This window comes from Salvia splendens, chromosome 19 (genome assembly GCF_004379255.2).
Source record: "Salvia splendens isolate huo1 chromosome 19, SspV2, whole genome shotgun sequence".
NCBI classification, from domain to species: Eukaryota; Viridiplantae; Streptophyta; class Magnoliopsida; order Lamiales; family Lamiaceae; genus Salvia; species Salvia splendens.
In genome coordinates, this window is record NC_056050.1 from 27,317,663 (window position 1) to 27,330,408 (window position 12,746).

A 12,746-nucleotide genomic window follows, 5' to 3' on the forward strand; every position below is an offset into this window, starting at 1 on the left:
AGCAGCAGAGGACGTCCATCGCCGCAACGAGGCCAGTGAGGCTTCGACGACCACCAGAGAGGCTTGGAGACTTTGTCTCCAAATAGACTTGCATGTGTTATTTTTTTTATTTTATTTCCTTTGTTTCTTCGGTTATTTCCTTTCCAAGAATAATGTTTTATTTATTTAATTTACGTAAGTGTCGAGCGTAATTATAAGCTCCGTTTCGGGTTTTCTTTGTTGGTTCTTTCTCGAGATGAACTAGGTTTAGAAGTCGAACCAACCCTAGGGTCCTTAGTCTATAAATAGGCCTCTTGATCAGATTTCCAAACCATGAATAAATTTAATTATTGGCCCATCGCTTGTTGACAAACGAAAACCCTAGTTGTCGAGCTGCCCGACAGGACGAGAACCCGCGCACAGCCGACTTCTACCAGCCGCCGATCCAGTCTTGGACGCCGGAAGACAATCGGAGTTAGCAATCTTGTGGAGTGTGTGCGTTGAGAGTAAAAGACTCTTAACATCTGGTGCTTTCATCGACGTACTCATGAATCGATTTAGCAATAACGGGAAGGCAGTATGGGGCGGTCATCGCCCGGATTCTTTCGCGAACGGTGCTTCGCGTCGACCGAATTTTAATATCCGACATAATGATGTTTTTCAGCGGCATGCGTTGGACGAAGGGGATGTAGAGGGTCGCCCATCAGGCGATTCGCATCTCGGGGAAACGGTGAGTGGCAAGTTGGACCGCTTACTGGAGAAGATGGACAAGTTCGATCAGTGGAAGGATGAAACGGATCGCAAGTTCGAGAGTTTGGATCCACTTTTGGGTCGGGAGACGGAACCGCCTCTAGGGTTTGATGAGGCGGACGACGTAGAGTTTGAGGAATTATGGAGGCAGAAATCGTGGGACAGAGGGTGTCGTACCCGAAACCCTAATGGTGGATCTCGGGATGCCGGGTGGGAGGACCGTGGCCTCCGCGCTGAGAGGGGCAAGGGCGGTTTGACATGGGATGCGCCAGGGAATCGCTACAGGGGGCCTCAGGTAGGGGATTTTCATCACCAATTCGACAAACCAGGGTCGTGTTGGGATCCCCCCCATCGTTTTCACTCGTCTACAGCCGGGTTCGATAAGAATCAGGTATCGATGAAGCCTCCGCGTTTTGATGGATCCGACGCAGCAAACTGGATTTCCAGGGTTAATTATTATTTTGACCACGTTATGATGCCAGAAGCTCACCGCCTTCATTACGCGGTCATGCTATTTGATCCCCCAGCGTCGGAATGGGTTTTTAACTACTGTGCGAACAACGATTTTGTCACATGGCAAGCATTCTTGGAGGACGTGCGTCATCGCTTCGATAGACAGAGTTTTAAAGATTATTTCGGGTTGATAGCGAAGTTGACTCAGACAGGGACAATCCTACAGTATCATGATACTTTTGAGAGATACTTAAATCGGGTCCAGGGCGTCCCGGAATCGAAACTCTTTACTCTATACGTGGCGGGTTTAAAACCGGATATGCAGGAGCGTCTGACGTTACACCGGCCGAGGTCCCTCGCAGCAGCCATGGCGCTGTCTTTGGACTTAGCCTACGGAGTCAGAATTCACTGGTTTCACTAGTAAACCCACAATATACTCTACTAACATTATACTCCGTATTATATTATCAAATAATAAAAATAGACTCACGTTTTACTAACTTTTATTTACAAAGGCAAATACTTTTTTAATAGTGGGACTGACCAGAGGGAGTGTAGCTATGATCCATGTAAATTAAAAAGTACATATCCGATAGGATAAGTGCAGCATTTTTTGTGGATTTCAAGATGCCACGTATGCATCCTTCACAATACAAGATTGCTTTTCTATCTATTACAGTTCTTCATTTTCATTCACACATAGAGAGAGAGAGTTGTTAATCATGGCTGCTTATGGAGCTCTGCTTTCTCTTATGCATATCATAGATACCCTCGACAAACATCCTTCTCCTCCCATTTCTATCAACCAAAAACATGTTCAATCCCTCACTCAAAACATTACCTTCTTCCAGGAGTTTCTTGATTCCTATATTTCCCCTTTTGCTGATCCATTGGAGCGTCGCATTGCTGATGCAGTTTACGCGGCTGAGGATGTTATCGAATCCCATATTGTTGATCAAATTCAGAGTGGATCCACCGTTGAAGATCATGACTTCTACCACAATCTACAGAAAGTGATAGAAGAAATGGATCTGATCAACAAAGAGGTGAAGAAGAGCAATGCAGTTGAAGCTCAGACCAAGCAGAAGCCCGTTGCTGCCTTGTCGGCGTCTTCTCCCACTGTGAAAGAGAACGTGATCGTGGGCTCTGACGAAGTGTTTCTTGAAGTTTTGGATAAGCTCACCAGTGATCAACTCAACCGCCAGATCATCCCCATCACGGGGATGGGTGGCATTGGTAAGACCACTCTTGCCATGAAACTATTTGAGAATGCACTTGTTAAGGATCGTTTTAACATTCGTGCTTGGACTACAATCTCTCAAACTTATAATGTTAGAGAAACACTTAGAGAAGTTCTTTTTCGAGCAAGTGGAGGAGATTCAAGTAGTGATCGGAGTGAGGATGAACTGGGAAAAAAATTATACCAGTTTTTGTTCGGTAGGAGATATCTCGTAATAATGGATGATATGTGGAGCATAGAGGCGTGGGAGAAGATAAAATTTTTCTTTCCTGATAACCATAATGGGAGTCGAATAATCGTAACAACTAGGCTGTCTGACTTGAGTTCTCAATTGAACGAGTCTTGCATAGTTGGCATGAAATTTCTAGATGAGGCTAGTAGTTGGGATTTATTTGGTATGACCGTGTTTGGGAAAGAAAGTTGTCCAATTGAGTTGGAGAAGATTGGAAAGAATATTGTAGCAAATTGTAAAGGACTTCCTTTATCAATTGCTACAATAGGAGGTCTTTTGGCTAAATCTGAGCGCACAAAAGAATGTTGGGAGCATATAGAGCAAAATTTAAATTCAATTGTTATTAACAGTAATGATGGATTTTGCTTGAAAATATTGAGGATGAGTTATATCTTTTTGCCGAACTATTTAAAACCGTGCTTTTTGTACATGGGTGTTTTTGAGGAAGATTACCGTATACGTGTGTCAATGCTAGAGAAGTTATGGGTTTCTGAATGATTTTTAAAACCAAGGAGTGGAAAATGTTTGGAAACACTTGCACAAGAATATTTTAAGGAATTGGTTGATAGAAATCTCATTTTAGTTGATGGATTGGGGGTTACCGGAAACATTAAGTATTGTAAAATTCATGATTTGTTGAGAGATTTGTGTTTGAAAGAAGCTGAAAAGGGAAGATTTTACCATGTCATAAGAGATGATCCTCCGGCCAGTATTAGCGAACGTCGATTCGTTCTTAAAACTGCAGGGTTGTTAGGATCTTTGTCACATACTCGTTCCATAATATGTCAGTATGATAATGAGAAAGTTCTTCTGTCTCGCGATCTTCGATTGTTCAGAACATTCAGAGCATGTGATTTTGAGAGGAATTTCCTAGAAAATGTGTTTCTATTGGTGAACTCACGGTACCTTAATATCAGCGTTCATGATGAGTCCAGATTCTCTAGTTCAATTGATCTCGTTTGGAATCTGCAGACATTGATTATTTATTCATCTTCTTCGAACTGTCTTCATGTACCAAATGAAATTTGGAAACTGCATCAACTTCGTCATCTTGAATTTCGGGGGGGGGAAATGGTTTCTCCCGAATCCTCCTAGGGACGATAGTGACATTGTCATTATGGAGAATCTGCAAACACTCAAAGGAGTTGAGGATTTGTTATTGAATGAGGAGGTGGTTAAAAGAATTCCCAATGTGAAGAAATTGGATTTAACATACTACTATTCGGATGAAAACTGTCTAAGCTATCTTCAATGCTTCAGTAAATTGGAAAACTTACGCTGCAGCATCTCTTGTGACCTTTTGCGGAGGATTAAGTTCCCCAACTCTCTCAAGAAGTTGTCTGTTAGCGCCAATTATGACATGGAGTTAGAAGACATATTACCTAAAATCGGTTCGTTGCCTCTTCTTGAGAAGCTCGTATTAGAAAATGGTGTCTTCCAAACAGGCAAGTGGGAAACAATTGAAGGCCAGTTCCAGAAGCTCAAGTTTCTAAAGTTGTCGGATTGTGAAGGTCTAGTAAATTGGATTGTGTCAGACAGCTCCCACTTTCCACTTCTCCAGAAGCTTAGTCTAGATGTTTTATCCGAACTTGAGGAAATCCCATCTGAAGTTGGAGAAATAGCAACGCTGAAATCGATTTCATTGTATGAATGCAGTGAAGCAGCTGTGACATCAGCGAAAAAGATAGTAGAAGAACATGAGGATCTATATGGAGAGCAATTACACCTTCGTGTCGAGTAGAGATAGCTTAGAATGCAAATTGGTAAACATTGGACTGCAAAAGAGGTAATAAACATGCATTGTGTATTTATGTAATTTGTATTCAATCTTTTTTTGCATTTGATTAACATTGCACTGCAAAAGAGCATTTACATATGACCTCATATTTCTGTCAGAGTTGTTTGCTTGCTCTCATTGTGGAGCTGAGTGAGGCCAGAGCCGAGGGACAGAGAATGGCCGGAGATGGGTGGCGCGGTGGAGGGAGTCGACGGCGGCGGAGGGAGATTCTTCCATGGCTATACACAAATGTTTATTTGAATTTAACTTTTTGTTGTTTTAGTTATGTTAGTGACATGATTTTGAATTTATTTTATAAACGAAACTTTGTTAGAGACTATTTTTTGTGGAGTAGTATTTTGTGTTCATGATTTTTAGAAGATAAAATTTTCTATTTTTAACTGATGATATAGTTTTGCAAAAAATGTAAACAAAATCAATAATTTTATAATTTTATCAAAGTAAAGAAAAATCGGATATTTTTTGGTTTGGTGTGATATTAAACTTAAACCTCTTATCATTAGATTATTTTTCTGTGGCAATTTGTAGTGTAGGAATCAGATCACTTAGGATTCACTAATTATCGGGACTACTTTTGTTATTAGATCAACACTGAGATGACTAATTTCAGCAAAGAACAAGCCAATTACAAGATATTTGTTACAATTAGAACCGTATGCAACAAGTACAAGATTTACAGTAACACAATATACAAGATCCTTTCGGATCTAACTCGCAAAGGAAATACAAGTCCCTCAAATATTGTGCTCCTTTGTTTTTTTTCTTGATCAAGCTTGTTTGTGTGTGAGTACAAATTTTTTTTAATATCGTAGTTTTTGTCTTGTAAAATTTGCAATTTACAGAATTTGTAGGAAAAAAATCAGGAGCATTACAAGGAATTGATATGGAGAATATTTACCTAAGATAGTACACAATTAATGTAAATTAGGTTTACCTTTTCTTCTTAGTACACAATTAATGTAAATTAGGTTTACCTTTTCTGTATCATTATGTAGCCATATAAGTGTAGGATCTCTGTACATTCACATATTGAATAAGAATAATATTCATGCCCATTTTATCATGGCATCAGAGCAGGAGGCTCGAGTTGCCTGTTGGCTCAGAAAAGTTTCATCATAGTCTGATATACCAATCCCGACCTTTCGGCCTAGATCAAACCAATATCGGCCTTCTTCGACCTAAACCAAACCAGAAATATCCCACCCTGCAAATTGAAACCATGTCAGACACAGAGGATGTCAAACCCGATTCAGAGCAATCAGGGAAACTGAAACACAACAAGAATGTCACCGTAGCATTCAAGCTCAATGGAAAGAACTACCCGTTATGGTCAAGACTTATGAAAGTCAAGATCGGAGGCCGAGGGGCCTATTCGCATATCAGAAAGATCCCCCCGAACCCGGAAGCAAGGGTTATGACGACTGGGAAGAAGACGATCTAGTGGTGTTTTCATGGATCGTCGATAACATCGAAAATGAAATCATCGCCGACTTTGCTCATCACCTAATGGCGAAAGCTCTGTGGGACAGCCTCGCCATAACGTTTGAAAACAAGGCGGACAAGTACCTCATATACGACCTGGAAGAGAAAGCAATCACAATCAGACAAGGAGAACTGGAATTGGAGACGTATTACCGGAGAATCAACGGGCTATGGATCAATATCGATCGTTGCCAGAAACAGCCCGTCACTTGCTGCGATAAGGGCGTAAATCAGTATCGAACACATTCAAACGAAAAACGATTGTTCAAGTTTCTGACCGGACTCAATCAGGAGTATGATTCCATCAAGCGAGAGATCCTCAAAGAAGACCCCTACCGGTAGGATAAGATAAATGTAGCATTTTTTGTGGATTTCAAGATGCCACGTATGCATCCTTCACAATACAAGATTGGTTTTCTATCTATTACAATTCTTCATTTTCATTTGCATAGAGAGAGAGAGTTGTTAATCATGGCTGCTTATGGAGCTCTGGTTTCTCTTATGCATATCATAGATACCCTCGACAAACATCCTTCTCCTCCCATTTCTATCAACCAAAAACAAGTTCAATCCCTCACTCAAAACATTACCTTCTTGCAGGAGTTTCTTGATTGCTATATTTCCCCTTATGCTGATAGCCATGAAGCTGATCCATGGGAGCGTCGCATTGCTGATGCAGTTTACGTGGCTGAGGATGTTATCGAATCCCATATTGTTGATCAAATTCAGAGTGGATCCACCGTTGAAGATCATGAATTCTATCACAACCTACAGAGAGTGATAGAAGAAATGGATCTGATCAACAAAGAGGTGAAGAGCATTGCAGTTGAAGCTCAGACCAAGCAGAGGCCTGTTGCTGCCTTAACACCATCTTCTTCCACTGTGAAAGAGAACGTGATTGTGGGCTCTAAAGAAGTGTTTTATGAAGTTCTAGATAAGCTCGCTGGAAATCAACTCAACCTCCAAATCATCCCCATCACGGGGATGGGTGGCATTGGTAAGACCACTCTTGCCATGAATCTATTTGAGAATGCACTTGTTAAGGAGCGCTTTAATATACGTGCTTGGACTACAATTTCTCAAACTTATAATGTTAGAGAAACACTTAGAGTTCTTTTTCGAGCTAGTGGAGATTCAAGTAGTGATCTGAGTGAGGATGAACTGGGACAAAAATTATACCAGTTTTTGTTCGGTAGGAGATATCTCGTAATAATGGATGATATGTGGAGCATAGAGGCGTGGGAGAAGATAAAATTTTTCTTTCCTGATAACCATAATGGGAGTCGAATAATCGTAACAACTAGGCTGTCTGACTTGAGTTCTCAGTTGAACGAGTCTTGTATAGTTGACATGAAATTTCTAGATGAGGCTAGTAGTTGGGATTTATTTCGTATGACCGTGTTTGGGAAAGAAAGTTGTCCAATTGAGTTGGAGAATATTGGAAAGCATGTTGTAGCAAATTGTAAAGGACTTCCTTTGTCAATTGCTACAATAGGAGGTCTATTGGCAAAATCTGAGGGCACAAAAGAATGTTGGGAGCGTATAGAGCACAATTTGAATTCCATTGTTATTAACACTAACGATGGATTTTGCTTGAAAATATTGAGGATGAGTTATATCTATATGCCGAACTATTTAAAGCCATGCTTTTTGTATATGGGTGTTTTTAAGGAAGGTTACTGTATCCGTGTGTCAATGCTTGAGAAGTTATGGGTTTCGGAAGGATTTTTAAAACCAAGGAGTGGAAAATGTTTGGAAACACTTGCGCAAGAGTATTTTAAGGAATTGGTTGATAGAAATCTCGTTTTAGTTGATGTGTTGGGGTCTATAGGAAACGTTAAGTATTGTAAAATTCATGATTTGTTGAGAGATTTGTGTTTGAAAGAAGCTGAAAAGGAAAGATTTTACCATGTCGTAAGAGATGATCCTCCGGCCAGTATTAGCGAACGTCGAGTCGTTCTTAAAACTGCAGGGTTGTTAGGATCTTTGTCACACACTCGTACAATAATATGTGAGTACAACGAAACAGCAAGTGAGGATGAGACAGCAAGTGAGGATGGCAAATTTCTACCGTCTCAGGATCTTCGATTGTTGAGGACATTCAAAGCATGTGATTTTGAAAGTTATTTCGTGGCAAGTGTTTCTGATTGGTATTTACTAGAAAATGTGATTGAATTGGTGAACTCACGGTACCTTGCTATCAATGTTCTTGATGAGTCCAGATTCTCTAGTTCAATTGGTCTCCTTTGGAATCTGCAGACATTGATTATTTATTCATCTTCTTCGAACTGTCTTCATGTACCAAATGAAATTTGGAAACTGCATCAACTTCGGCATCTTGAATTTAGGATGTACGAATTGATTCTCCCAGATCCTTCTGGTAGTGAGGTTGTTGTCATAGAGAATCTGCAGACACTCAGAGGAGTGACGAATTTGTTATTGAATGAGGAGATGGTTAAAAGAATTCCTAATGTGAAGAAATTGCATCTAACTCTCACTTCGAATCAAATGGAGGGAGAAAATTATCTTCATTGCTTGAGTAAATTGGAAAACTTTTACTGCTCCATCTGTCGAGATTGTGATGACTTTTTGCTGAGGATTAATTTCCCCAACTCTATCAAGAAGTTGGCTGTTAGCGCCATTTATGACACGGAGTTGGAACACATATTGCCTAAAATCGGTTCATTACCTCTTCTTGAGAAGCTCGAATTAAATTTTGGTGTCTTCAAAACAGGCAAGTGGGAAACAATTGAAGGCCAGTTCCAGAAGCTCAAGTTTCTACATTTGTGGCATTGTTTTGGTCTAGTAAATTGGATTGTGTCAGACAGCTCCCACTTTCCACTTCTCCAGAATCTTAGTCTCGATGAGTTATCTTATCTTGAGGAAATCCCATCTGAAGTTGGAGAAATAGCAACGCTGAAATCGATTTGGATGTATGATTGCAGTGAAACAGCTGTGGCGTCAGCGAAAAAGATAGTAGAAGAACATGAGGATCTATATGGAGAGCAATTAGACCTTCATGTGGTGATAGATTAGAATGTAATTTGGTAAATATTGGACTGCAAAAGAGGTAATAAACATGCATTGCGTTTTTATATAATTTGTTTTCAATCTTTTTTGCATTTGATAAACATTGGACTGCAAAAGAGCATTTACATATGACCTCATATTTCTGTCAGTCTTGTTTGGTTCCTCTCATTGTGGAGCTGAGTGAGGCCAGAGCCGAGGACAGAGAAGAGGGAGAATGGCCGGAGATTAGTGGCGCGGTGGAGGGAGTCGACGGCGGCGGCGGAGGGAGATTCTTCCATCGCTATACACAAATGGTTATTTGTATTTAACTTTTTGTTGTTTTAGTGACATTAGTGATATGATTTTGAATTTATTTTATAAACGAAACTTTGTTAGAGACTATTTTTGTGGAGTAGTATTTTGTGTTCATGATTTTAAGAAGATAAAATTTTCTATTTTTAAGTGATGATATAGTTTTGCCAAAAAAATGTAAACAAAATCAATAATTTTATAATTTTATCAAAGTAAAGAAAAATAGGATTTTTTTGGTTTGGTGTGATATTAAACTTAAATCTCTTATCATTATATTTTTTTGTGTGTCAATTTGTAGTGTAGGGACCAGATCACTTAGGATTCACTAATTACCGGGGCCTCTTTTATTATTGGATCAACACTGAGATATTTGTTACCACTAGAACCGTACGCAACAAGTACAAGATTTACAATAAACCCAAGCTTATATTGGATCTGGAACCGATCGAATATCGCAAGCTATACTCTGTGAATCTCCTACAACCTTCATACACAAGTTAGTACAAGATCCTTTCGGATCTAACTCGCAAAGGAAATACACGAACAAAAAATAGGACAGAAGATCTGAGGATATGGCCCAGGTCGCACACACTACTGCACACGGCCAAGGACCTCCTCAATCTTCTCCAACACATCACAAGGGAGCACAATGAAACAATCGAACCCCAAAACCTAGGGTTTCCCGATTACTACAACACAGTAGCCACTCACACGTCAAATGACTCACAACCACAGCCACAGGCTTCAAGAACACACAAAACCCACGAATCTAAGAAATCAACCGAGGATCTTCCCCAAAAAACCCAGAATCGAACTCAACCGTTCGAAACCACATAATCTCCGAATCAACACAGAAGTTGAGAGATGTACACTCGATTCTCACTAAAACAGAGAAATGAGTCACCGGAGAAGAAGATCAGAAGCCATTTCAGAGAGAGAGAAAAGGGTTTGGAGAGAAGCCGGAGAGAATTGCATGTGTAGAGAGAGAGAGAGAAATGAACGGACTGGGTAACCAAGGAGGTGCATGGAGTGTTAACACTCAACAAACAAACACAACTAGATCCAACGGCTCAACATCAAGATCCGTTTGAGGTGGAATACTTGGCAACCATCGGAGCGTCCATTTAAGTATTAGGCCAAACCCGGATTGGGTCACCAATAAACATAAACGGGCCATCAATTAAAACCAGCCAAGCTGATTTAAGTAGCAAGCACAATTGAAGTCCGCAATTATATCACATACTCCACCTTGGACTAAATTGGATAAACATAGGAGAGTCTTGGTACACTTGTTGCTTCATCACAACCTACAAGGTTATCTCAAGACACCAAAGAGCCTAAGCTCATTAGTCAAGAAAATAATCAGGTTGCTTAACAAGACACCAAATGACAAGTCAATTAGTCAAGTAGGACTTTAGTTGCCCTGTGATTTCAGTAAATAGTTATTTTTAAAATTATGAGATTTGACTATAAATTGACCAAATATAACGATTTTTTCGACAATGATTTTTACGGTCCAAGTAGGCGAATTATTCTTTGGTCTCGGTCTTGGTCTTGGTCTTCCTCTATTACCACGCCCAACTAGTCTAACAATATTAATTATAGAATAAATTCCATGCCACTTTAGCTTATACCTAATCATGTTCATTTCACCGAATAAGATGCGTTGAGATGAAAACAAGCAACACTTTTTCTTTAAATAGGATCAATAATAGCCTTTCCCATTTACTCTTGTTTATGATGTTAACTCGAATTATAATTTATTAATTAAATGAGAGACATGTTGCTAGCTGTATATTGCAATTTATCGTAAAATTAAAATAAAATACACTTTAAAACCTTCAATTATTGCCCAATATATATCATGAATAGTGTTGACCGAGCCCATTTCGAAAAATGGTACAAATCCAAACCACATGACGATGTGAGAATCACGTAATCTTGTTCCCTTGTCCAACAATCATAATACTATCACTCTCTTGCCTTTTTTTATTTTATTTAGTCTCTTTTTGAAGATTTATTTGTAGAGAATATATTCTGATAAAATGTCCATGAGCCCAATAATGTTATTTTGAATTTAAAAAGATGATCTGATCTTAAAAGGTGTAAATTTTCTACATACAACACAAATCCAACATCAACTTTCCCTCAAATTTCGATGGATCCCACTAATTATTTCACTTTATTGTTGGCTTTTACATGAAGCCCATTTTTATCTTTCTTGCTATGTAGTGTTATTTTAATCCACAAACAATCACTTTAGTAACACATGTCAAAGTTTTATGTCATACAGTACGGGAATGGATCCCATGCTGTGGAGGGGTGCACAGCAGGGGATGCTGCTCCTCACACTCCAATATTTTATAAAAAAAATAATTTTTTTTATATTTAATTAAATTAATTAAATAATAGGGTGTGAGGAGCAGCATCCCCTCATGTGCACCCCTCCACAGCAGGGGATCCATTCCCCGTACAGTACATATTTTTATCCAACATTTGAATTGAATTTCATTTTGCATTATCTCGTACTACCATTTTTATTTAAAACAATAAAATAGATTTAATCATTGTTAAATATAGTCTTTCCATTTCACCATTAGACACCATTTTCTCAAATTTTATATTTGAAAGAAACAATTCAAGTAAACTGAGATGGAAGTAGTATAAACTTAATAAAATAATAGAAAATTAGAGAGAGAAAATATTAAAATATTAGTATAAAAAATAACAAGACTCGCCTTATTAAATGGAAGAATAATTCGTGAACATAATAGGAAGTACTCCCCTATGGGCTATGTCCAAATCCAGTAGTATTTTTTTTCATTTGGTCCTTAAATAAAAATTAGTTCCCTTCCGTTTTTCTAATTTTTTTACTTTTTTAGTAACACCATTCAAATCATTTTTAATTTATATCTACCTCATACTTAATCAATTTATAAAACTTATTTCATCCACACTACCAAAATCAAGACTCACTATGTCAATAATATGTCATTTTGAAACATTCACTATTTATAACCATTTGTCCAATTTTATTTAAATAAGTGGACACATAATCCATTATATCCACATTTCATTATAATATTAATATATAAAAATAAGTTACTATTTTCTTCATTTATATTATGTTCTAAAAATGTAAAAAGTTGGTTTGATAAGGATTAAAGAGTGAGTACTGGAGTATTATTATGAGTAAATAACAAAATTGATCTTAAAAATATAGTCATTTTATGATTTTAGTCTCATACATTATGTTTTGAATTTTTTTATCCTAAATATTTCAACTCGATCACAATCAGTCCAAAACTAACGGATCCGTCAAATATTAACAGTCAATCTCTTTAAATTGGATGTTGACCCAATTAAACATATTAATTATATTTTTTTATTATTTTAAAAAATAAAATAAAATTTTACTTTAAAACAAAAGAAAAGAAAATAAATATAATATTCATCCCTGAGCAGAAGAGAAGCTGTAGGCAATGGCTTCT

At 38.2% G+C, this 12,746-nt stretch overlaps 3 protein-coding genes across 3 annotated transcripts; all 3 read left to right on the plus strand.

Moving 5' to 3' along the window:
- The first annotated feature begins 1,904 nt into the window (after nucleotides 1-1,904).
- Nucleotides 1,905-3,152, plus strand: LOC121779280 (putative late blight resistance protein homolog R1A-10). Its single transcript, XM_042176587.1, has one exon. The coding sequence runs from the start codon at nucleotides 1,905-1,907 to the stop codon at nucleotides 3,150-3,152; it is 1,248 nt and encodes a 415-aa protein (XP_042032521.1).
- A 584-nt stretch (nucleotides 3,153-3,736) lies between these two features.
- On the plus strand, nucleotides 3,737-4,785 carry LOC121778487. The gene is made up of 2 exons (XM_042175846.1): nucleotides 3,737-4,440; nucleotides 4,551-4,785. Exon 1 carries the CDS (start codon nucleotides 3,772-3,774, stop codon nucleotides 4,393-4,395), a length of 624 nt encoding a protein of 207 aa, XP_042031780.1. The 5' UTR covers nucleotides 3,737-3,771; the 3' UTR covers nucleotides 4,396-4,440; nucleotides 4,551-4,785.
- Nucleotides 4,786-5,842: 1,057 nt separating this feature from the next.
- Nucleotides 5,843-9,405, plus strand: LOC121778486 (putative late blight resistance protein homolog R1A-3). Its single transcript, XM_042175845.1, has 2 exons — nucleotides 5,843-9,004; nucleotides 9,114-9,405. The coding sequence occupies exon 1, from the start codon at nucleotides 6,313-6,315 to the stop codon at nucleotides 8,968-8,970; it is 2,658 nt and encodes an 885-aa protein (XP_042031779.1). The 5' UTR covers nucleotides 5,843-6,312; the 3' UTR covers nucleotides 8,971-9,004; nucleotides 9,114-9,405.
- The last annotated feature ends 3,341 nt before the right edge of the window (nucleotides 9,406-12,746 follow it).